At 36.6% G+C, this 26876-nt stretch overlaps 2 protein-coding genes across 3 annotated transcripts in view; one reads left to right on the top strand and one right to left on the bottom strand.

The window, feature by feature from the left end:
- The window catches only part of LOC121414127 (guanine nucleotide exchange protein smcr8a-like), a 46949-nt gene extending 35546 nt beyond the window's left edge, over window positions 1–11403 (bottom strand). The window contains exon 1 of one of the 2 annotated variants that reach the window (XM_041607194.1): window positions 11152–11403. In XM_041607194.1, coding sequence (XP_041463128.1) covers window positions 11152–11379 — 228 coding nt within the window. In that variant the 5' untranslated portion in view covers window positions 11380–11403. The remainder of the gene's footprint in view (window positions 1–11151) is intronic. The other variant, XM_041607195.1, reaches the window with a different exon arrangement.
- Window positions 11404–16375: 4972 nt separating this feature from the next.
- LOC121414128 (DNA-directed RNA polymerases I, II, and III subunit RPABC2-like) lies at window positions 16376–23614 on the top strand. The gene is made up of 5 exons (XM_041607196.1): window positions 16376–16472; window positions 18832–18889; window positions 19088–19221; window positions 20011–20082; window positions 21575–23614. Exons 1-5 carry the CDS (start codon window positions 16447–16449, stop codon window positions 21660–21662), a joined length of 378 nt encoding a protein of 125 aa, XP_041463130.1. The 5' UTR covers window positions 16376–16446; the 3' UTR covers window positions 21663–23614.
- The last annotated feature ends 3262 nt before the right edge of the window (window positions 23615–26876 follow it).

The following is a 26876-nucleotide window of genomic DNA, read 5'->3' on the forward strand; positions in this document are numbered from 1 at the left end:
CCACGGGCCTGCTAAATGAGCGTTGAGCCAAGGACGAAATGATAAACAACGCTGTGCTATTACGTAAGACTTGTCTGCCTGTAGAAGGATCTTCGGAATGAAATTATTGTATTCGATATTAATCACGTTTTCAAAGGCATATTACATTCAGACATCCAATACTAGTCCATTTTCAATTTCGAACGAAGAAAATCGACCTTGAAATAAGGAAAGTAAGCGAATAAAAATTACGGTATGCTTAGCATGCAAGGACCGCGATGCATGCATAGTTTCTGTCCGTCCAGCAAGAAAATGGGTTCACTCGCGCAATGATACAGTCTTAACGTTCGAAAAATAGAAGTAATGGCATACCAACATACAAAGTATAATAATCATGCTGCTGATATGCACAAAAATATGAAATCATTATTTTTTTTTACCCCAAAGTCTTATTCATAATTTAAATACAAACTATGCCTGTAACTATTTTTTAATCGCAAACGTATTATTGCACCATACGTGGTTCTCCGGTAAACTGCCCATGTGCGCTGCATCCATTCCACCGTTTGTTTTGGGTCGTTTATACTTTTAGTTTCCACCATTAAATGTCTAACTTAGATATGTTGTGCTAATTTTTTTGTAAGTCAAAATGTTCATCGTTGGAGAGCGAGTTCAGGCGATTGATGAGTTGGGAAGATGGAGTGTTGGAAAGATCGATCACGTGTCTTAGTTTACAAAACCGCGTGCCCGTTGAACCCCGATCCCTTCAGTGCCCATTTTCAATATGTTCCCCTTCCTCAAGTACATCTTGTTGAATAATCACTTTAAAAAAAGTTGTTTTTTTGCCCCCCCCCCTTAGCCCCCTTTTCATAGTGAAAGTTCCTTTGCAGTGTCCTTTTTTATCTTTGATCAAGCGACCCATTTGAACATGCCCATATTTGATTGTGATAAATGTCTGTTTTATTTTCTAGTTCAAAATCTATCATTCTGCTAATATGAGGTGATTAAAATTAGCGCCCTGTCCTTTTTGTCGGGAGAAAGAGAGAGAGAGAAATAGAGATGGGGTGGAATTTCCACCCCATCTCTATTTCTCTCTATATATCTTTAACAAGGGCGCCGGAAGCGAGGGGGGCAGGGGGCACTTGCCCCCCCCCCAAATAAATTTTTTGGGGGGCAAAACGAGATTTTGCCCCCCCCCCCCAATGTGCCCCCCTGAAAGTAGAAAAATGATAAATTTTTAAATAATTAAAGGACAAAAGTATACGATGAAGGCACTTTTATGCCCAAAAATTGTCATTTCTATTGTCAAAAATGAACAATTTTGCCCCTGACGGAGCAATGACATTATCATAGTAAGCCTGGCGTCTTTTGACGAACAGTTCCTCTGTGAAACATACCTTTGAAAAGCCCCTTTTCCATCTTATTACAGTGTGATAACGTTTAACCTTTTAATGAATACATTTCAGACTAAAACCGAATGGCAAGCTAATTTTCTTTAATATCTAAACCTACAAATTATGAAAAAGATGGATATCTTCTTAGATAAATGATTTGATTTTATATATTTCGATCCAAAAAAGTGAAAAAAAATCAAGCACGTTTTGAAATAAAAAGATGGCTGTGTATTTATGCAAAGCGCAAGCGATTTTATTATTTTTATAACATGTCCTGAAAGTTTTCTTTTTCCCAATTATTCACCTCCCTTCCATCATTCAACTTTCTTCCCGGTCCTATCTTTCTTCTTATTTTTCGCCTCACCTTCCGCCGCTTCGCCCCTTGATCTACCTATGATGACCCCTCCCACGGCAGGAATTTTGTGTAAAAATGGAGTATAAGTCTCGTTAATAGAGTGTTTAAAAACAAATTTGGGGGATAAAGCATAGTTAAAGTTCATTGTGAAGGATTAATCATAACTCATGAAAACTATTCTTTATACTGAGTACGCAAACAATGAAAATATTCTCAGTATATTCCAAGTAAATTTGGAATAAAGGGAAAGTGAATTGGATTAACAAAGGTATGATTTTACTGGGTATGGAACATTCTCGTCTAACCGTCTATGCACTAAATTCAGAGGCGATTTTCTTTTTTCATCATTTTTATTAGTTATGAAATTGACAATGGCCATCGATGTCATCAATGTCATCACTCTTTGGCTGGTATAAAGGGCTAGATGAGAGTTGGAGAATAGTTGGGCCGGTATGCCTTTTCTTTTCCTAACCAAGTTCTTAACAAAAACTATCTGTTTATATATATTTCGAAATTCGAGGATATAATGTCGATTTGAAATTATGTATTTTTTCCATAATAAAAGAGCACAAATAGTAGGGGGACATTTGATATTATGTACCCCTTTCCATAATGGTAGGGGGACGCGTCCCCCCTGTCCCCCTGGGATTTCCGCCCATGGTGATGGGGAGCTTTTGCATTTTCTAGAATAAAATTGAAAGATTTCGTGCACACTTTCGGTGAATTTTGCCCTCTCGATCGGTGGCCCCCGGATGCATACGGTCATGCATGTTTGTCATCTTAAAGTCTTTAAAAGGTCTATATTACATTGGTTTAAAACAATAGAGTTTGCAATAAGGCTCGTAATTTGCTGGAACTGCGACCCTGATCATGAAGAAACACCAGTCTGGGTCAGAAGGGAGGAAACAGGATCAAAAAGAACCCCAAGACTGTTTAATTCTCAAGAAATTTATTTTTGAATGCTCTTAGAAACGCAACTTTTACACTCAATTTTTACACCCTCAACCACACCCTCTCCCGCTCGATCGCTTCCGTATCTCACGCTTTCAAAAATATTGTGCCCCCTTCGGGATTTTGCCCCCCCCCAAAAAAAAAAAAAAAAAACTGAAAGTGTTCCGGCACGCCTTGGTGGAAACAAATCTGAAAGAAAACATGAAACCAAGAAAGGTATTTCAGAGGGAGGTTTACTGTATACACAGGCTATAGGCCTACAAAATAAGAACAATAATGGGAGATAAAGAAGATCACCTGCTAATAACGCATGTGAATTAGAAAACGTTCTGAATAGATATGAATAGAACATTGAAATGCTATCCAAACATTGTGATTCATAATGCTGGTCTTTGTATTTTAATGTTCTATGTATAGGCCTACACCTCAGCTTTGAGAAAAGGACATTCATAGGCCTTACTACAGATATGATTGGCAAATGCACGTTCTTTAGAGGTGTAGATCAAAAGGGGGTGGATGAAGAAAATAAGTCTAGAAAGAAAAGAATTAGACAGCCAGACAGAGAGAAAGAAGGAAAGAAAGGAAGGAAGAAAATAAGTCTAGAAAGAAAAGAATTAGACAGCCAGACAGAGAGAAAGAAGGAAAGAAAGGAAGGAAGAAAGAAAGAAAGAAAGGAAGGAAGAGAGAGAGAAAGAAAGAAAGAAAAAAAGAAAGGAAGGAAGGGAGAGAGAGAAAGAAAGAAAGAAAGAAAGAAAGAAGGAAAGAAAGAAAGAAAAAACTTTCTATCAACGCGTGTATACATCCATGGCCATGCGCTCGCCAGAACTACACACATTGCATCGTGTGTGGCCCCCTGCTGTGACCGTAGATGCTGGGGTGAATTATCTTCGCGGACCGAGGTCAAGAAACAGGTGTTTCTATACTTAAATTTAATCTCTTGAGGGCAATAGGATTTGTATTACTGGGAGAAGATATTTGTTGATAAGGAAAAATGGGGTATACAGCCCTCAAACGAGAGATTTTCGTCATGTGATTGAATGAACATAATTTAATTGAAGTCTGACACTATGTAGGCTACATGTACATGTACAAATGTATGTAGAACCGGGCCATAATATACATGTATATTAAAAAGAATATGAGACCAAAAGTGCAACTTTTGCAATTATAGGCCTACATGTACATTGTACATGTACACTGTAAAAAATTGAAAGTTTTCGACACCATCAGCAAAATATTTTTACATTTTTTGTTAATTCCAAATGTTTGTTCCGATCTTTACAATTATTACTCCTGAGGTCTGAAATGGCAGACTAACCTACATACTTTGCTGAACATTCCAATTGCTCTCAACTACCCATTAGTCTAGTGGTTATAAGTTATTTATGATTAATTACAAATTAATGGGATTTTTTTTCAATTATTCATCATGCTTTAATGAATTCCATTACTCCACAATTGGACTCTACATGAGGATGTACACTGTGCTTTAATAAATGTACACTAATAATGCATACAGGCTAGCCAATACAGAATATGGTACAAAACTACAATAGATAATTTGTGTGAAAAAAAATACAAATTAAGTCCACCCTGCAAAAAAAAAGTTGTTTAAATGAAAAGAGAAATTACACATGTATATCAAACTAGCAAATTATATTTCATCAGATTCGAATGAATAATAAAGGAAGTTATGACATTTTAAAATTTGCTTGTTTTTAATGCCCAAAACAGTTACGGTATCGGTCCTACATGTACATGCATAGCACAACACAGTGATAAAAAGAGAGTTGATGAATTTCATCATGCTATTACTCTCTCTTTATGTATGTTTGATTAATCATTTTTTGTAGATTTGACAATAATGAGACCTTTTTTAATCAAAGTTGGTATTGCAATTCAATAAATTCCAGAAATTAACTCCACAACCAATCCTAATGTTTTATATTACGGGCCACTGGACTCAGATTTGCTGGTGTTACTGGTAAGCATTACAATGTCTTACAAAAGAGAGAGAAAATCAAGCCCTTCCTTTGCAATTCTGCCCATTTTTTATACATTAAATGTTTTATAATCTATTTTGTGAAATTAAGCAAATTACAAGTGATTCCCTTTGATGAAATTTTCAGTGTTATGCACTTATGCTTGCTTTAAATTTCTCTTTTATGAACTTGTTGCTGGGCTGAGATGGTCTTTAATGAATCTTTCTTTAATAAACCATTGAAAAGAAATAATTTCATCTATGGATCCATGGAGTACTTTCAAACATCCCTCCTTTGAACAGAGTCTATAGAACTTAAGTTTAAGGCCTGGTCACACCACCCGAGCGTTGCTGGAGTGGTCGTGGAGCAGAGAGAAAAAATCATCACCGCTCGCTACGGTTCACCATTTTCGATTTCGATTGTTTTTTTTCTATTTTTTCCCCATTTTTGTGAGCGAAATTAGACCCCCTCTCCCTACCGCTCCACGACCGCTCCAACAACACACGGGCGGTTTGACCAGGCCTTTAAGGGAAACCAAAACCCAAGAAAAGAAGCAATCTTATTGGAAAGAGTAAAATGAGAGGAACAATTAAAAAAAAAAATTTCATCAAAATCGGTTATGAAATAAGCAAGTTATGGACAATTAAAAAAGTCTTGTTGTAGGGGAAGGCGGGGTAAGTTGAGCATAGGGGCAAGTTGAGCCACCAGCCCCAGGCCAATAATGAATGAGTCAGACATTGTGGTGGTGTCATGTATTGATGACCCATAGCATAACCCTTAACCCAACCACATTGTTTTCAACTTTGAAACAAAAAGTAGTTTTTTAGAGGGGAAAATATGGATTTTAGCCAAAAAAGTAAAAAAAGTGTGTGAAATAGATAAGTGCTTTATAAACACACACATCTTTAAATATAATAAAGACATGATAACAACATTATTAGTCCAGGTATGGATCTTCATTCTTGTCATAGTCTTTTATATGATGGATGCATAATAAATGTGTGGATACAAAATTATTGCACTAAGTTCGGACTGGGGTAAGTTGAGCCAAACAGCATGGGGCAAGTTGAGCCATGGTAATTCATATGGTAATGTATCTTAAAATACAAAAAAAACCATAAAAATCGATTGAAATGCTGGCTGAAAGGAGCAAATTTACATGACTACTCTTTTCCTTTCAAAGGATGTATTTATAGAGAATTAGCAAGTGAAAAGACTTTAAACAAAAAAATTGACATGCTGGTTCTCCCCTCATACATTTTGTACATAGTTTTTGTGGCTCAACTTACCCCAGAAGGTGGCTCAAACTTACCCCATATATGGGGCAAGTTGAGCCATTTGACATCGTTTTTTTCAAAGGTCACGATGACTTTCAGTGTGGGGGTAGAAAGTTACGGTATATATAGGTGGAAAATATTTCAGAAGAATTAAATTTCAAGGCAAGGTACTTATTTCGACAAGATTATTAATCATATCAATTCTAACATGCAAAAAGCAAAAACTGTCACAACTTACCCCGCCTTCCCCTACTTTGTGGATGCTCAAATTGGCAAACATGCTTCAAATTGGTTGATTTTGTGGACAACTCTCCATTTTTTTTGTACACATATTTTCAGATTTCCCCCTATATTTTACATATTTCACAATATCTCCTCCCGACGTATATGGTGTGGATTATATTTTCCCATGACATATGTTGTGTTCAGAAGGAGGCAAGATGCAATTTGAAAGATAATGAGGAAAATCTAAAAATATCTGTAAAACAAATGGAGAGTTCTCCACAAAATCAGCCATTTTGAAGCACGTTTGCCAATTTGAGGATGCCCATAGAAATTACAACAAGAGTTTTCAAACTCCCATAACTTGCTTATTTCATAACCGATTTTGATGTTCTGTTTTTTGAATTGTTCCTCTCATTTTACTCTTTCCAATAAGATTACTTCTCTTCTTGGGTTTTGGTTTCCTTTAAAAGGCTCAAAACAGAACAGTTCAGTGGCAACAATAGGCGGTTTCAAACCGCCTCGATCACAAGAATCCCCGTTAAATTACGAGAACTTTTTAAGGCTAAAAAATACCCGTTAATTATTCCTGCATTCACACCGCCCCGAAACACATCCTTCGGGATAAGTTCCCGAAGTTACGAGCATGCGCAGTGTGGTCTGATAAGCAGGCAAGGCGGGAGATTCAAAATCTCTAGCCCAGCAGCCACCCACGCCGCCGCGCCCAATGACACGCTGGGATAAAAGTTCCCGTAATTTGCTTTCACATCGCCAAAATACCTGCGACCTTGGAAAAATCCCCACGAAAGTTCTCGTAATTTCGCCAAGTACCTACTATTTAGCGGGTATTTTCTTTCGGGGAGATTACGCGTAGTTTGCTTTCACATTACCAAAATACCTGGTATTTTCTGATCGGGGTAAATTTCCCGATCAGAGAATACCTGGAACTGGCGAACTTCGAGGCGGTCTGAAACCACCTATTGAGTCTGCAGGGACAGACCCTTGGTTTTGGCTGGCTATATTTGACACAAACTGATGACTTTGGCATCTAGTCTTTACTCTAGACCTGATATTGGTTGAAGTGTCAGAAATGAGTCTGTACTTGCAGACTAAAAGCAATAATAGTCAATAGAATAGTAACATTGAAGAAAAACAAACTCTTTGGTACAAAACTTTTTTAAAAAAGACAAGGCCATCAAGGAAATTCAGTATATCTTCGTATAAACCTCAATTTCTTGGTACTTTTCGATAAACTTTTGTTGATTTCTTGTTTGCTTCAATTTCACAACATATGATAATCAGACTGTCAACATATATGTATACTTGTATGTAGCACTTTACAAAAATGTTCCTATTTCAAGGACCTGGAGTGATCCCAAACAACCACAACTTTTAAATGCCTTTTTTGGAAAATCACAATTTTAAAATGAACATTTACCTCCTTTCGCATTTAATCAGATGGTCGCATGTCATAAGGTGGTCCAATTTCATGAACAGGGTAAAAATGGTCAAAAAATTTTTTTTTTGATATGTTATAAGCATTACCATTCTGTAACTAACAAACAAAAATTGAAGTCTTACATGTAAATACCCTTTTTCCTTAAAATGACTAATTAATAGGTACATATTATATACATGTAGGCGTCAATGTAAATATGAATTTTGGAATGTGTTCTCAAATTGGACCTGCTGCACATAAAATGGTGTCAAAAGTTACTGCAATATTGAATCACCCAAGTATTTTGCAATTTTAATCTTGTAATATCAATAATAAAATCTGTAACAAAAATTGAATAATTATCTCTTATATCGTATGCATATCAATTACACTAATTAATTATCAATATTTAATTTCACATTTTTGGCCCCAAAATGCCTGTCACTGTTTATATGCTAGGCAAAATGACTACATCATGGGTAGTAATGTTTGTTGCAATGATTTCTTTTGTACTAGAAATTAAGTTTACAAATTAGATAATTAACCAAATTTCTCCAGTGTACTAATTGATTAGGTTGCAGATAAGAGCTGACATACATGTACACATGTATTTCATTCCTGCATATTTTCAAAATTGTCAAATTTTTATATCATTTAGTTGTTCCTTGCTTTTAAACTGCCTAGAAATATGAGACTGACAGTAATATTACATATATGAAGTTGCTAATTAAGTTTAATTAACAATCTATCATTCATCGCATCCACCGTCTCCACATCACACCGGCTCTGCCACCCCTGTTACTTTAAACTTATTGTGCTATAGTTTTTGTTCCTGATATTGTATTGATCTGATTTATAGTAATATATTTAGCCCAGAGTTCTAGCTTCAAGATGAGATCTTACTTAATAAATTTGGTAAAGATGCAGTGATGAAGCAACAATTTTTCCATGACACCGTGTGGAAAATTATTCATACGCCACCCTTTTTACACATCCAACTTATGAAATGCGACCAGATACAGTGTATAAACCATTTTCTCACAATTTTTTTCTGAACCCCGGACAGCTCTAAACCCAATACCATCCTTACCTGTAGGAGAATGAAACCCTCAGAGCAAATGAGATCAACAAAGCTTTGAGTAAAATTGGATATCATGTACATGTAAAGCAGAAAGAAAGTTATGAGCATTTGAAGGTGGAGATCACTATATATGGGTGCACTTTATGTATGTGCCACTTTTTTACCTAGAATCATGATTCAAATCATGATTCTGCAGCTAATCATGATTGCATTTGGTCAAAAGTGAAAACAAACATTCAAATCACAAACATGAAACACCGAAAAAGGGGCATTTCTTTAGAATCTGGTTTGACTCTTGCCAGTTTGCCATGCTATGCTCAGTGTGTTCCCAAAACATAGATTTTTGAGAACCAAAACAGGTGCAAAAAAGTTCCCTTTTCTCTGTCTAACTGCGCGCTGTGATGTGCACAGCGCGCACATCTACCTGTGATTTTATAATTGTAGTGTTATAGCTAAAGTGGACAGCAGTCGTCAGGCCCAACCAGCACGGAAGATTTCTGACCACGTCTCATCATGAAAAACACTGTTTCCGTCCACCACTTACCGTATTTCAAATGAAAAGTTTATCAAACACAACTCCTTGCAAAGAAGAATTGCACTTCCGTCAATGTCCATCTTTAATTTGGTTTATTTGCATAATTCACAATAAATATATTTGAAAAAGAGGGTGCTACATAATTTTTTAGAAGTGCTTGCCCAGTCGGGCAAGTAAATTTTCAATAGTTGGAATATATTTGCCCAAAAATCTATTTCACTTGCCCCAAAAATCGGGGCCTGAAAAAAGTTTTACCTCTTCAAAAGAAAGTTTTGCAGTTTTATAAACCATTGACCTTTTTTCTCTTTCGACATGAAGTGATCTACGTGTACCTTATTGTATTTCTATTTCCAAAGTGCTTTTATCTTGCCTGCCAAGACCAAAATAAGGGTCAATATCATATCACATCGATCCTTATTTTGGTCATTCTCCTGTGAGAATTTTGCTTTTTTACACTGTGTGAATTTTGCTTGCCTAATTCCAAGAAGTAGTTAGGTCTTTACTTCATAACACTTGCCGGACTCTCATTTTTACTTGCCCCGGACAATCGGGCAAATGTTCATGTAACACCCTGATAAATATTAGTTTAGAAAGATTTGCTATTGTGGGATTGTACATTGATTTTCCTTAACTTTTGACTCAAAGACCACTATTAACTGCCTGGAAAAAAAACATTGTAATGCCATGAAATAGGGACCACCGCAAAAATGGTGTCTAGCTAGAACACAGGGCAAATAAGTACATTTTATTGATAATTTTACCAGGTCCCCGCATCATAAAGAATTATTTATTTACACAGGTACTGTACCAACATGTATTATAGGTAATTTATAGAGAGCAAAGTTAATACTTCAATCCATAAAATATCAGAGCCAACACAGTATCTGTTAAATTCTTTAATATGTATCAGAACAATTTCATAAAATATGTATGTGTGACCCCCTACATGTGGGAACTTCATGATTTTTTTTTCTGATTTCTTGTTCTTTTGACAGTCTATAGGCCCTATGCTCTTAAATGACCATGAATAGGTCTGTTTATGAAGTTCAGTATTAAGACTTGAAAAAATGGGGGTCGGAGGTACAAAAGGTTGAGTGGTGGAATATGATGTTCAACCTTTTTCAATACTAATGCCTAGTTAATGCATTTGAAAAAGAAAAATTCCAAGAATCAATAAATCTTTGACCATCAACTCTACAATGAGGATTTAGTTGGGGGAATAATCAATGAACACATAAAAACATGTACATGCAATATCAAGTAACATGGATGCCTGGAAGGGAAAATATATAAAGAGAAATGCCAGTATTGCAGTAAACACTGATCTTGTGAGAAAGTCTGTAAAACCAGGCTTAATTGTCAGCATATCATCGAGAATCAAGATCTGGCACAGTTACATAAACTGAACTTTGTGAAATCTTGAAATCTATGCTTAAAAATGTTCACACTGAAGATCACAAACACAGATGGGCACACGTGGGACAGTGTATTATTATTATTGCTGGAATAAAGAACCAACGGAAGTGACCAAATCCGCGCTTACTTTGCTTATTTCTCAGCAATTACACTATTTCTTCCAGAATCCTTTGGCACATATTTTTCATTCATACAAACAGACAATTGGGTGGTCATTAAATTAGATTCTGTAAAAAAGTCATTTTGAGATCATTACTAGAACTGGAATTTATCTTTAAATAAGGTCTTCCTTTCCAATCCATGTAACTTTACTCTTTTAAAAACAATTTTTATCGTGAATGATAACAAAACCATAATAATTAAAGTTCATAAAAGAAAGGAACAAGCAGTTGAACAATAAAAGAAGAAATACATCAGGTATGCATGCAACCCCCCCCCCTGCCCTCCCCTCCCCCAAGTCAGGCTAAATTGAATGTTGCCAAATACTTATGGCTCCAATAAATAAAGCAAACTATTCTTACCAGTGGCTTTGGTCCTTCAAGCTCCGAAAACTCACAGACTAGAATGAAATCCTTGTTGCAGGTAGGACTGACAGGCCAAGGGTTAGGAGGCCTGTAGCTCTGGGCCAGGTCACTGGGTAAGGGTGGCCTGGACCGGACAAACGCAGCCTCGTCCTTTGAAGCATCGAAGTAGTTCATCTCCGGAGACTGGCTGTAGAGCTGAGCCACCTGGGGGATCCCTCCCAACATGGTGCTAAATTGAGGGTGTTCAGCACCAGGAGATGAAGTATGGAATCTGCATGAGGAAAATGAAATGAACACCAAATATTATTGGGGAGTCCTACCAACTTGGTGCTAATCCATGGTGTTTAGCACCATGAGATGAAGTATGGAATGAACAACAAGGGAGTCCTACCAACTTGGTGCTAATTTATGGTGTTCAGCACCATGAGTGCATGAGATGAACTTGATGAAGTATGGAATCTGTTTAAAGAAATTCAAATGAACACCAAATATATTGGGGTTCCTCCCAGAATATGGTGTCAAGGTTTATCACAAGAAGATGAAGTTGTGATCTGGCATCTGCGGCCCGTTTCTCGAAACTTTTATTTGTCCAACTTTTTCACTAAATCAGATATAGTGAGCTATTTGTCCGCTATAAGTACCATTTCACGCAGCACTCTTTGCCAAGATCAGGGACAACAACCTGAATAAAGATTTGACACCTCCCACCCTGTCATAACTTTTTTCGCAATGATGTAGTGAGATCACATGTGTAGGTATGAGATGAAAACTAAAGTGCCTCCAAATTTGACAATTATATCTTACATTCATGTAATCAATCATAGAAGATGAAATTGCATAGCAAAGCAACTTGGGCAAGACCATTTGATATACAGTATGTTGGGGAGATCGGGGTTAGTTGGAACACGGGGTAAGTTGAACTTGAAACATTGTAATTTTCTTAAACGCCTGTAAAATAAATTTATGCAATACTGCCCTCAATTTATTGCTATTAATTTATGCAATAGTTTATTACTATTAATAATACATTGTATTATTGCTACAGGGTTAAAGAAGATTACAATGTTTCAACTTACCCCGCATTCCAACTAACCCCATCTCCACTCCACTATGCTCAGAAACTATAAAAACTCTTTGCCAAACGGCACAAGAACTAAATTTATTGAATTGATAAAGATTCTGCCATGTTATTGTTGGGCCATCCTGAACTTTTGAATCTGTGAGCATTGTTTTCAGACCCTAATATTTTTAATATACGGTACATACCGTAATATACTGTATATTGATATAATATATTCTGTAGCTCTACTTGCATGATACAATTTGTCAAATGATTGTTTCCCATTCTAAAGATTTAAACAATATATGTTACACTGCCGATGGGCCAGCAGCAATTAAATTTATAACAAGTCAACAGCGTGCACTTCATTGCCATTGGCATGTCCATTGAGTCATTACAAGATCAAGAGTAGAAAACGCCCACACCACCACACTCCACAGCTCAGTCAATATTACGATACCTCGGAACAAAACCGAGGTCGAGGGAAACAGAACAGTAAAAATTCTCATCATCTTGAAATGTTCACTTTCAATGCTTACCTTTCCAGCAATAAATTCAAGATTAGCGTCCAAGTTATATTTTCACCAGATGCTCCAATCACTAATAATACCCCTTTTGCCTCTCATTATGTGAGTGAGAATCGCTCAAGAATCGGAATCTCATCGGAGTCACATCGACGACTGGACTACACTGCACTGCACTGTGCACTGCACGCGCACTCGTACTCACGATATCACTGGAAAGGATGTTATTAAGGTATTATTCTGATATATATCGGATACCTTTTGGGTTGAGTGGCGGTTCATATTTGTGCAGGGGCGAATCTTGGCCAACCGGGGTGACAATTTTAAAATCATGTACACATTTCGTGAGGTAATACCAGGCAATGGATGACGGATATAACACCTTCCATTCCCTCACTTGTGCATATTCATGACATTTTTTTCATAGCGGGGGAGGGGGGGGGGTCAGGCGTGGCAGGACGTGTAAAAAAATACTGATGGAGCCACCCTACTAAAAAAAAACTTATAAATAAATAAATACTTACGTAAATAATAATAGCAAATTTTTATAAAGCGCTTTTCCCATAATGGCCCAAAGCGCGTTACAGCATATTATTACCCCGGTCATTGGATTCATTTCAATCAAGCACGAAAAGTGCACAATTTCCACTCCCTGGGGAGCATTCCTTGCATTCATTGCAGCCACATTATGGCGCTGGCAAAAATATCTTTCGCATCCTACCGGGTATACCCATTTAGCACCTGGGTCGAGAGTGGCAAAGTGTGGATTAACGCCTTGCCAAAGGACGCTAGACCGCGGTGGGATTCGAATACACGACCCTCGATCTATTTACAAGGCGAGAGTCAGCCTACACCACGGCTTTTCCACGATAGATAGATAATAGGAGATAAATAAATGAATGAGTATAAAATAAACATATTAATTAATTAATTAAACGAAGGAGCAAAGTAACCGAGCCTGTAATGATTAGATTTTTTTTTTGCATTATCTAAAGTAAATTTCAGGATTTCATGCACACTCTTAGTAAATTTTTGAAAATTTTCAGTAAAAAAATCAAAATTTCTGGGGAGGGCTTATCGTGGGAGGATGGGGGAGGGTGGGGATTTGGGAAGAACTTCCGTGATCGAGGGACAAGGATTGATTTGTGTGACTGTGTGTGTGGAATGTGAGGGTGATAATTTTATTTCAAGTTTAGTTTCTCAGTGTATATTTCTTACATTTCATTCAGTGAATTGGAAAAAAAATGAATAGACCTGTTGAATTAATTGGAAATTATGCGTATATATGAATTACTTATTGTGGTACCTTGATGTGATTTATGAAGTTATGAAATTTATGAAGTCAGTAAAATGTTTGCATTTCATCGTTTGTTTGTAAATGTCACTGGGAGAAGCAATAAAAATAATTTAACCCATGAGGTCTCCCATGTCTCACCAAAATCAATTCGAAATTCAAAACATATATATATATATATAGTAAAGAAATGGATGAAGAGAACAATGGTAGACGTAGCTTAAATCAAGGTTCCCCAGAGCTATCTACCCTTTGGAAAAATTGGTTATGCCGAAAAAATGTCTCTGCCGGGAATCGAACCCGGGCCCCCAGCTTTGAACGCCGGTGCCTTAACCACTAGACCACAGAGACGGGCTAGTGGCTAGGCCGACCGAGATCCGATTGACCGTCAGAAAGACAGATTTTCGACACTATACCAATTACCTTTGTCGGGTGAAGGTGGGTTTTGAACAATGACAAGCCGTCATGCCTCATCTGGATCAAAGCTATTGCTTCGATACAGTACACGTATGTGAGAAAGTATACAAATGTGCGAAGCTATACATGTACAACAGCTGTGGCAACTCTTTTATTTAAATATTGTAAAGAAATGGATGAAGAGAACAATGATAGACGTAGCTTAAATCAAGGTTCCCCAGAGCTATCTATACCCTTTGGAAAAACTGGTTATGCCGAAAAAATGTCTCTGCCGTTCTGACGGTCAATCGGATCTCGGTCGGCCGAGCCACTAGCCCGTCTCTGTGGTCTAGTGGTTAAGGCACCGGCGTTCAAAGCTGGGGGCCCGGGTTTGATTCCCGGCAGAGACATTTTTTCGGCATAACCAATTTTTCCAAAGGGTAGATAGCTCTGGGGAACCTTGATTTAAGCTACGTCTACCATTGTTCTCTTCATCCATTTCTTTACAATATTTAAATAAAAGAGTTGCCACAGCTGTTGTACATATAGCTTCGCACATTTATATATATATATATATATATATATATATGTATTGAAAATTATATGAAAATAAATAATAAAAAAATATATGAAAAAATATTTTTAAAAATATTTTTTAGAAAAATATGAAAATTTCATCAAAATCCGATAATAATAACAAAGTTATTGGATTTAAAGTTTAGCAATATTTTGTGAAAACAATTAGGCATGTCATCATGAATATTAATTGGGTGGGCTGATGGTGTCACATCCCAACTTTCATTTTATGCTATTACATGAAATAGGAAATAATTTTGTTTTTACATATAAATGATGTATCTACAATGATAAAATAAGTTACAGCAGTGTACATCTAATGCATTAAATCAGTTGTAGATTCAACTTGTTTTAGCCTTGGTAGAAAAAATGAATAAACATAATTTCATATGATAAAATACACAACAAGTGGGGTTATGCGCATGACATCATCTGTTTACTCATTGACATTTCCAGAACTGTTTGACCGAAATAATGCAAAACTTAAAATGTCGTAACTTTGTTATTGTCCGATTTTGATAACATTTTCATTGTTTTGTTTGTCTGATTTTTCTTTATCTATTCAAATCTTATTGTCAGACTTAATTACAAACTTCAGTATCTATAGTATATATGTACGTGATAATCATTGCATGACCCTGCAGATCAGACAATTTTCTGCAACGCAATTTCCCATTTTAGCCCAGGCTCGAGCGCACTGAAGCGCGAACATAATTACATGTACTTTCAAATAAAGGGGGAAAACAAATTTCGTAGCAACTGCACGTTTATCATATAGAGGCAGGTGCGCATGGCCACTTTTGACTCATAGGCAATTTTATAATAAAACAATATACCATTGAAAAAAATGCAACTATGCATAAACCTCTATCTACTCATCTTCTCTTTCTTCTTCTCCGCCTCCAAGCTCCGTCTTCCTCTTTCTTCTTCTCCTTATTTCGACTTCTTCTTCTCCGCCCTCCGATCCTCCTCTTCTTCTTCTGCATCATCTTCTCCTTCTGCTTAATTCTTCTTTTTCTTAATTCTTCCTTTTTTTTTCTTTTCCTCAATATCCTTCTTCTTCGTCTAATATATAAGCACAAATGCAAAAAAAATGTGAATTGGTATGCACTGATAAAAAGAAGGCCTAATGATGATTTATGTATGAATTATTTATGTCATTGTTTATATAATTGTTATTTGTGTTGTGGTTATTATCATTATCAATATTATCATTATTTTCCTTCAGATCTTCTGAACTTAAACTAACAATGTTAAATAATGTCTTTAACATAAATATCTCCCTGTATTATTTCTCACGGATGGACGGGCCCTAGCTGCATGCCTGGCTCACGCGTCAGTTGGCTCGTATTTTCTCATCCGAAGTATACTGGCTGAATACATACGGACTTCGGAAATCTCGCACGTTTGCCAAGCAAGCTAAAGGCCGACAAAACAAAACAATGGCTGACGACGAAGATATCGAGAAGTAAGAACATTATTAAATTGTATTCCATATGAAATTTTGTGAGTGTCTGATATGTGTTACTTATGGTGATAGAATCTCTTACTTAGTAGCTTTATTTACCCACGCACATGCGGCTGAATTAAGCATTATTGTAATCATGTTGTTAAATACAGTCCCGTATATTTAATTTGGTGTGTGGTTTTCTGCGTACCCACTGCTGGATCCGCAGTTCTCATCCAGAGGACCGGGGCCGATTGCACGAAAGGGTCTTTCCAAGGGACGTATTTCGTGTCGCCCATCTTTTATGATACGCTATAAGTATAAGCGGGGTGTTTCTGAAATTTATGATAAAGAATATAATTCGTTAGCTTGCTTTTAAATGAACTTTTATACAATTTCATGATATATCAGTTTTTATCACATTTTATAAACAAATATTTTGTTTATTTTAACGGACGAATGAAATATGCTTGCAGATGATTTATTTAAAATGCGTTTCACATGGCGCATCATAAAATATGGGCGACACGAAAGACGATCCTTGCAAGCAGTCCCTTTCGTGCAATCGGCCCCCGGACAGTAGAGGCGCTGGTCCAAAAATTGGGATTGTCCCAGAAAACAAGGATATCCTTATAAACCAAGACAAATAATGTCTTGATAAATTGAGACTGTCCTTGTTTATGGGGATGTTTTTTCTTCACTTCTCCCTACGGGACAAAGACAGCAATTAGGGGAATTGAGAGTACTAAAAATAGATTCAGTGACCTCAATTCCCCCCAGTTCACCGTTTATTTATTATGACTTGCCGTCTTCCAATAATCTTGTTATGAAACCCGATATATTTACATTGACTAGCACTCTTGATTTGTGTCGGCACTCGACAGGTGAATGAACTTTCCTAGTTTTCTTGTGTGAAGAAATCCTTATAAACTGAGACAGTCCCTGTAAACTGGGACGATCCCAATTTTCTGACCAGCGCCTCTACTGCCGGAGGATATCAACAGAAGAAGAAGGTAGATGAGATACAGTGTGCGAGACTGCATGTCGCGCCGATTCTAAATAGATATGAGCATGCCTGAATTAGTTAGATAAATGTATGGAGGTAGGCTGATGGGAATTTCATGGTACGTATGTGAAATGTGAATTCCAGAGAACTAGTATTTACATGATGTGATGATTTTGGGAGTTTTGGGCTGTCACACAAAATATCATGAATATGGTTGACAGTCACAAGGTCTTGGTCAATGGAAAGTGGCAAAAGGGCTTAATAATGTTAAGACTCTGCTTTTGTCTTTTTTACAAGCTCTAGACTAGGTTAGCATTAAATATTACTAATCAAACTAGAAATCAAATTAGAGAGAATGAAATTACTGCTCAAATTAAGAAGTACAATTAAGAAAACAAATTGTCTGTGCAGTTCTTTCTTTTTTTTAATAAACAGAAGTTATAGAACCACTTCTCAAACATAAAATTGACAGAAAACTTCATGATCATTTACTGTGTCTTTGTAATATCTAGTCTTTAAAATATTTAAGAAAAAGGGGTAAGTTTTAAGCAAACATGAAAATGTTACAGAGAGAGGATGCTTCATACATACTAGATAAATAAAAATTCAAATCCTTGGAAGCAAAACCAGCAAAAAATATATGACTTGGTAATTCATGTTTTATTTGGAATTTAGACACAAGATCTGATGTAAAAGTTAGGGTTGAGTAAAAAATGTTCAAATGCTGTTATACCAATAAAATTTGAACAGTTGACAAAATGGACAGGAGATTGAATTAATAGCCCTTGGCTCACAATGTCTTTGGCACCTGATCTCAAGGAATTTTCTTGTAAAATCACAGAAATAGATTGATCATTAAAATTGTCCCTTTATTTTATATAGTGATCTCTCATTTCATTACTGTTATAGCAAACACATTCATACAGTATAATCTAGTCAATGAATTGAAAATTTGAAATAGTGACATGCACTTTTGGGGACATTTACCAAAACTTGAATAAGGTATTTACTGAATTTTAGACATTGTTCATACTTTTGATGTGTGCTCACTCAATCATGTTTTGGCAATATGGCATTTTCCTCTAAATTTTTCAAATGGATTTGATAATTGACCGTAAGAAATAGAGTTCAAAACCATTAAAAGATAATGAGAATGATTTGTGACTTCTTTAAAGTAACAATTGTGATACACAATTTTGATAACTCGATGGTTTTCAACTAAGTTGTTTACAAAAAAGTAAATGAATGTAAGAACACTCAATAAAGTTTTTGCTTGAAACCATGTTTTGTAAAAAAAAATGTGCACTGTGTTGATCTGATCTAGTGGATTTTATTTTATTTTATATGACCATGAATTTTTGTTTTTCTCTGTAGCTTTGATGAGGACTTTGATGACGGAGACGAACAACTTGATGATCTTCCAAACGAAGAGGTAAAACCTAATACAATCAAAATACAATTGACCTTTATTTTAAACACAATTTGTCACCATTTGATTTGAAACTATCATACAACACCATGATGATTCACTATCAATTTTGTCTTAATTGCCAAAGACTTATCCCCCACATTTCCATGTTCACTGATTCATCTATTTTCCATCTCCATGTTTGCACTTTTTGGTTTATAGGAAGCCGATGATGGAGACCACATTGACGTGTTACCGGCTGGAGAGGGCGTGCAGCAAACAGAGAGAATTACAACACCATACATGACAAAATATGAGCGGGCGAGAGTGTTGGGAACAAGAGCGTTACAGATAGCGTAAGCACACTCTTCTTCCTATGGAATAACGCTCTGATAATTCAGAAGTTAATCATATCAGTCTTCACACATGTCTTGGAATTGAAAAGCAAACTGTACAATTTTGAGCCGACTAGAAATAGTGTTATGTTTGAAAAGCACAGGATTATTATAATGTTATTAAAATCATGAAAAGGTCATATAGACTTATTATCTGTACTGAGTAGATTTTAAATACTCCTAATAGGATGTTTCCATGGTAGAAAAATCAGCCCTATTTGCAACATTTTTCAACCTGCTGTCCAAACAAACAAGGAATTTAAATTTATTTTGTGGTCATAATAAATGACTACTGGGTAGTCATATAAAAAAATGGCAACCAACAGATGTATGTTGTCCATTGATGAATGAAAGGTAAAAAACGTTGGGTGTCATACAGGACATTTCTGAGTTCTGTACGACACCTCTGATTCACCCATAATCAAAATTTTTTGTTGTTCATCAATTTTACACATGACTACCCATTATAATTTTATTATTGAAAAAAATAAATTGTTATTGCTCAAGCAATTAGCTAAGAGATTAGAAATTGTCAAAATGTCCCGTACGACACATATGGAATAGCCAAATAAATGAAGTGAAGCAGTATAAGTCATGATGAGGACACACTGACCCAGATTATCATGAAATTGGCATCAGTTGCTGAGCAATGTTGCAAGTACTAAGGATTAAGATTGTTGCAGTAAAAAAAAATGATGGGATTTCAATATTCAGCAATTTATATATTTGAATGTTATCTTTATTCTTCAGGATGAATGCTCCTGTTATGGTGGAACTTGAAGGGGAAACTGATCCTCTACAGATTGCTATGAAAGAACTCAAGTAAGTTACACCATGGTCCCCATCCCGGGGGGGCCACTTCCATTCACGAGTGGATACCATGCGTGACCATGGGGTCTCGAAAAGCACCCTAAACACGTAATTTCCATATTCTGAAAATGCACCCCTTAACAAGTATTGGCGTGTGAAACCCTACCCTTAACAAGTATTGGAAACAAAACGATACTCTTGGCAGATATTCCCTGAAATGAACCCCTAAACAAGTACAGGAATGTTTTATTGTTACGGGTCCTTTGGTCGTCGGCTTTACCTTATTTGGTTTAGTACGACCCCACCTTCTACACCTCGCGCAAATCGGACTCTAAACACGAAGTGTTGGGGCAAAAAGGACATCCTTTATAAAACGTTTTAATTTTGTTTTATCATCCCCGCAAATTCGACCCTAAACACGTAATTTTCCTAGCGAAATAGATACCCTTTTTTCATTATTTTTGTGTTTTTGACACCCTTATCACGTTACGTACGTAACGTGCCCTATCGTGAAAAAGACATCCTTTTTACGTGTTTTTTTGGTCGCGCATGGTATCCACTCGTCAACGTAAGTGGCCCCCCCCCCCCCCCCCGGGGTCCCCATATCACAAAGTCTAGTCATTGATCTTTGGGGCTGAATGCAGTGATTAATTGCATTCATTGCATGAATTGTGCTCAAGTGTAAAAACCAGCCCTACAATCAATCAGTAAGCTTTATACCTCAGTCACATTTGTTCTATGGCGGCCGTACGGCTAGTCGAAAACATTTTAACATTTTTTGTGATAGCTACATAATAATAATATAGCATTTATGAGGTGCCAATTTATGTAGTTTTCTATTCAATGGCGCACTATTTATTACCCCGGCTGTAGCTCTTGGTGCTAAAGGCCAGGGTTGAAAATACACGGGAGCGACGAGCGATTCGGCCCTCATGTGCTTTGGAATTGCTCTCGCAACTGCCTAAAAAGTGCCAAGTACCGAGCAACTCTTGACATGAAAATCGCTCCCGTCTGCGCCCATCCAAGTCTCCCATTTACGGCTGCATATTGTATTAGAAGTCATAGTGGAGCAGTAATAAAATGGCCAAGATGCTCGGATCTGGCAGAAAGTGTGAAATTTGGCATACAGGGGTATTTTGGGGCGCTGATTTCAAAAGTTGTCGGCCCCAAGTGATTTGACCATCGGGTCGGCCGCAATTTTGAAATCCAAGATGGCCGCCATGAGAAATCCTTAAATATCATTTTCTTGAGTTTTACATGGCATGTGACACTGAAATTTGGCATATAGGCTTAATTTAGGGTGCTGATTTCAAATATTGCCTGCCCCAAGTGATTTGACCATTGAAAATCGATTTAAAAATACCTTCAACTGATCATCATTTCTTTACTTAGGCACTATTTTATATCTCATTTTACAAAACATCCAGAAAATGATAAATCCCAGAGTTTTGTGTCTGTCTCTTAATCTTTTATTTCTGTTTTCCTTATTTTGTTTACATTTCAGAGCAAGAAAGATCCCAATCATCGTCCGACGTTACCTCCCCGATGGAAGCTATGAGGATTGGGGGTGCGATGAACTTGTTATCGACTGAGACCATTGGTGATCTAAAAAAACAATTAAATGAAAATAGACTTCCAGCATTGACAGTGGTATTTGAAGTGGTGAAACTTTGCAATGTCAAGGAGTGTGATTCCTACATTGCTGGATTTGGGGAGAAATGTTGATGGAATTGGATTAAAAAGGAGACATCTGCAGAAATATCTGTCTATCTTTTTTTTATCATGATGATACCTTCGCACTGCTTTCATCAGCCAACTTCCTTTTGGAATCCCAGCAACCTTAACTTCACAGGAATTCACATCTGCTTCATTCGCATCGGCTCCATATTAGAGAGGCGGGGCAGGGGAGTGGTGAGACCAAGTTTTTGTACCGCGGCTTGCCCCGTATATTTCAATTACAAACCGTAAAATCATATTTCACTTTTCATGTTGTTACAGAAGTTGGAGATACACTGTACTTGAGGTAATTATAAGCTCTTATTTCTTGTAAGTAGTGTGTTGTACATTTTGACTGAACATTCTGATTCTTTTCATGGTGTGATTTGGTGATCATCTCTCCCTCAAGAAGATGAAAGAAGATGTAACATGAAACTTAGCACCTGAATTTAGAGCTGATTTGCATGCTGGATCGAATTTATTATTATTATTTGCATTCTAATCAACTTTACGATCAACCGTTCAGGTTTTTGATATACCATGTCAAGATATTCTGTAGCCACTCTCGATTTAACAAATTTTATTGATACACATTTTTTTTGCCCTGCAATGAAAAATGTCACTTGTCTCTGCATCGTTGCCTCATTTACATCCTGTTGCTTTTATTCATGTAAATGCTGCTAAGCCCTTGTTAATTGTCATACCATTTCTGAATGATCTATTACTCAACAAAATCCAAGCTCAAGCTACAATTTTTAATTATCAATGAGTTGTCCATTCACATATGGGGTCTATTTTAATTAATGTTGTACTTCAAACCTAAAGTATATGTGCATATATGTTCAAGCTGCATTTGATTTGTGATTTTTTTTAAAGATAAAATGTATGCTTTTAACAACAGAATGAAAATTTACCTCTGTAACAGGTGTATGCAGAGGAACTTATTTAGATTTGCTTCAACTTATACATCAGTCACATTTGCTCTATGGCGGCCGTACGGCAAGTCGAAAACGGCCATTTTAAGATATTTTGTACCAGCTATGTGTAGGTGGTTTGAATAAAAATGAATAAAATGGCTGTTTTGACTCACTGTATGGCTGCCTTGGGGGATATTTGATTGTAGCATTACTTGTATGCTGAAAAGTGATTGAAATAAAATTTAAATGAGTAGGTCATGAGTTCATACAGTTGCTAATTTATGTCGTCTTACAGATCACATCTTCAAAAATTCATACCATTTATGATTATTATTGTTTTCAATATGAAATTTTTCAAAATGTCTTTGTTCTTGGTTCTGTTGCAGATAGAGTTCAATTAAAAGCATTTAAAAAAATCAAACCCAGGTTGGTTTTCAGCCAATCACAAGTGCCGTTTTGGGAATTGCTTATTTCTTTCTGCCAACAGGTTTCTGATCCTCCCATTTGCTTCTAGCGACAAGGCCCCTCCCCTCTTCACCTCCCTGGCCTTTAGTATTTTTTTTTTTGCTGAGGATAAATTTTCTACATGAATTAGGGGACTATTTTCAGACAAAATGAGGTTGCTACCCTTTTCAATATTTCGAAAATACAACTTTTTCTTAATTTCCCTCATTTTTTTAAGATGAATTTTAACACCCGAAGGCACTTGTAATTGGTTGGAAATCAAGTTGTGTTTGATTTGTGGAGTTGCAATCGATTGCAAAGCTATCTGCAACAGGCTCTGTAATTTGCTGATCTGTATAATGTTATCAATCAGTAAAACCTGACATGTCTTTTGTGCATTAATGGCAGGATAGTATCTGTGTTTGTATTGAATGCTCTTTTAGTAATAAAACAACAAAAATAGCTTATATACATGTATTGTTATTGGAGTGTTATTTTCATGTTTAGTCGTAACTCGTAAGCAGCGTGACAAAGGTTAAAGAGAAATTCCAGTAGTTGCAGTAAACACTGATTTCATGAGAAAGTCTGTAAAACCAGGCTTAATTGTCAGTATATCATCGAGGATCTAGATCTGGTACAGTTACATAAACTGAACTTTGTGAAATCTTGAAATCTACGCTGAAATGTTCACACTGAAGATCACCAACACAGATAGGCACACGTGGGACAATGTATAATTATTGCTGGAATAAAGACCCGACGGAAGTGACCGAATCCGCGCTTATTTTGCTTATTTCTCAGCAATTACACAATTTCTTCCAGAATCCTTTGGCACATATTTTTTATTCATACAAACAGACACTTGGGTGGTCATTATATTAGATTCTGTAAAATGTCATTTTGAGATCGTTACCAAAACTGGAATTTATCTTTAAGATGCACCCAGCTGACTACCAGTCTAGTCACTGACGGACTTGTTCTTGGAGCTTTCTCTTGAAAATATTGTTGTATCCATGTACTACATGTAAATACTTCAGGGAGGTAAATGCATCCTCTGGTGGCAAAAAGAAACTCCCCCCCCCCCCACTTCACGAAAATGAAAATGGAAAAAATTATGTATAATCATATCAAATCAACAAAATTGAAAAAAGGGAAGACAAAATTGATAGATGAACCATGGAGCTATTCACATGGATGAATAAAGTGAATACTTGAAAAGAAAGAATAAATAATGTATACACAGAAGAGACATAAATAAATGATGCGAAAAATAAAATATGTAAATTTTGCTATTGGATTGAATTAAAAGGAAAATAATGGAGAATCATCCGAATTAGGGAAAATAGTCCATTTACAGAAGTTTTAGCACCCCTGGGCTCAAACATTTTTTTTACCCCATTCCTTTATTATGTAAACTCTTCTCTCTGGTCAGAATATTATCAACATATTGAGATGTATGCCATATAAGCACATTTCAGTGTAAGCACATTATGGGTCATAATGGTCCTCTTGTGATGAGAGTAGAGCATATGGCAGCATTTCTGCATTAAAAAATGCAAACACTACAATCTGTTCCATTTAAATGTACCACAAATAATAGTGGGGCCATACTGCTCATATTTGACTGGGCATTGATTATTTTGAATTGAACAGTTGTGGGATAGTTCCCCCCCCCCCCCGCGCTCCACACGCTCCTTCTCCACTTCAAACAAATATTTACCCATGTACATGTATTCTCCTAGCCTAACTCGTCTTCTTCCCAATTTCACCCTAATACAAACCCTTTAGCCCCACCGTAAGGATGTAGATTTGGTGGGTGGAGGTTGCATGGGTGTGTGTCGTGAGGGGATGGGTAGTCTACTGTGCAAACACTTCGCTCCATTTACGGGGTCTGAGTGCACAGCCTACAATGACTTGCGTATTAATTCCTCAGTCACGTTTCCCCTATGGCGGTCGTACGGCGAGACCTTTTAAGATTTTTTTTTGGTACCAGCTCATTCGTTGCATAAAAATTAACAAAACAACCGTTTTCGACTCGGAATAAGGCCGTCGTAGGAGAAATGTGACTTAGAGAAAGTTTTATACGAGATAGTCTTGTGTGAAGACCCACTTTTTGATAAAGTTTCAATCAGGGTCTGCGTCTGCAGACTAGGCCTGGAGAGCATAAATCATGATATTAATGTGATGTAATAAAGTTATTATTATTTCAGTGGCGTCACCAGTGCCTGGGAGGCAAAAAGCGAACTGAATCACTATGACCCTTTTCTTCTCCCGATTACTGATTGGTGGAGTGCAGTGGACCACTGTACCGGGGATTCCCCCTACTCTTACACGAATAGTGCAGTGGGTTCTTAAAGGTATTATTTAACTTTGTGAGCAGCCGATTTAAAAAATTCTCAAACCAAGATGAAACATGTGTACAAGTGCATGTATTAGAACTAATAAACCCTGAAAACAACCATTATTGAGAATGAAAAGCTAAAACTAAGGGGCAAACCCCGATTTTGTAAATAGGCGTCTTATAGAAACCTAAATAGTACACATAAGTGTATAGGATGAAATTAAGATGGTGTTTCCGGTCACTTTATATTTCAATTTTTGAAGCACTAAATAATCATTTTCGAACGCAATTTTTTCTGGGCTTCATTTTTGGAACATATCACAGACACAGGTGACAAGTGTGACCTTCTAGCTCAGATTTTTTTAAAGTCAAACCAATGCTAAAAAGGTGATGACTCTTCTACACGGGACATCCATTTAACGTCCTATTTAAAGAACAAGTCCACCCCAACAAAAAGTTGATTTGAATAAAAAGAAAAAAAATCCAACAAGTATAACACTGATTATTTCATTAAAATCGAAAGTTGTGATATGAACATCCTGGTCGATATGCAAATAATGCAACTGATGTCATCCACTCACTATTTATTCCTTATTTTTATTTCGTATTTATTTCGTATTATGAAATGTGAAATATTCTAATTTTCTCCTCACTGTCATGTGAAAGGAGTTGTATTCCTCCCTGAATAAGGAATGCATTGTTTTAACATTTTGTGGTTCAATCAAGTTGGTCTTTCTTGAAAAATTTGTAAAAAATGAATTGTTATATTTCGAAAATAACAAACAAAAGAAATAGTGATTGAGGGACATCATCGACTATCCCATTTGCATGTCACTGAAAGGTGCACTATTAATTTTGTGAAAAATAAGCGAAACCTCAAAAAATGTCATAACTTTCTTATTTTACATTCGATTTTATGAAGTTTTCAGTGTTGTTTTTGTTTGATTTTTCTCTATTGATTCACATCACCAGTTTTCTGGGATGGACTTGACTTATTTAAGGAATGGAGTATTATTTTACTGTAACATAGCCTGCACACATTACGCAGGCTTCAGTCCAGTGGCGTAGCTACGGGGGGGCCTGGGGGGCACGTGCCCCCCCCCCCTGAGATTTGGTGTGCCCCCCAGGTGCCCCCCCAGAAAAAATTGGCAGAGCAAAAAAAAAAGGAGAAAGAAAAAGAAGAAGAAAGACAGAAGAAAAAAAAAGAGGAGGAAGACGAGTGAATGAAATAATGTGAGGGGAAGACTTGCAAATTAAAAAAAAATCTTTTCATGTTACTATGTAAAATTTTTGCTGGCGCTTCGCGCCATAATTGCCTGTTCGATGGGATGCATATCTTGCTCAATAGGCTGATGTGGAGCAAGTTTTGAAGTCAATATGCAAAACAT

Source organism: Lytechinus variegatus, chromosome 4 (assembly GCF_018143015.1).
Source record: "Lytechinus variegatus isolate NC3 chromosome 4, Lvar_3.0, whole genome shotgun sequence".
Classification (NCBI taxonomy): Eukaryota; Metazoa; Echinodermata; class Echinoidea; order Temnopleuroida; family Toxopneustidae; genus Lytechinus; species Lytechinus variegatus.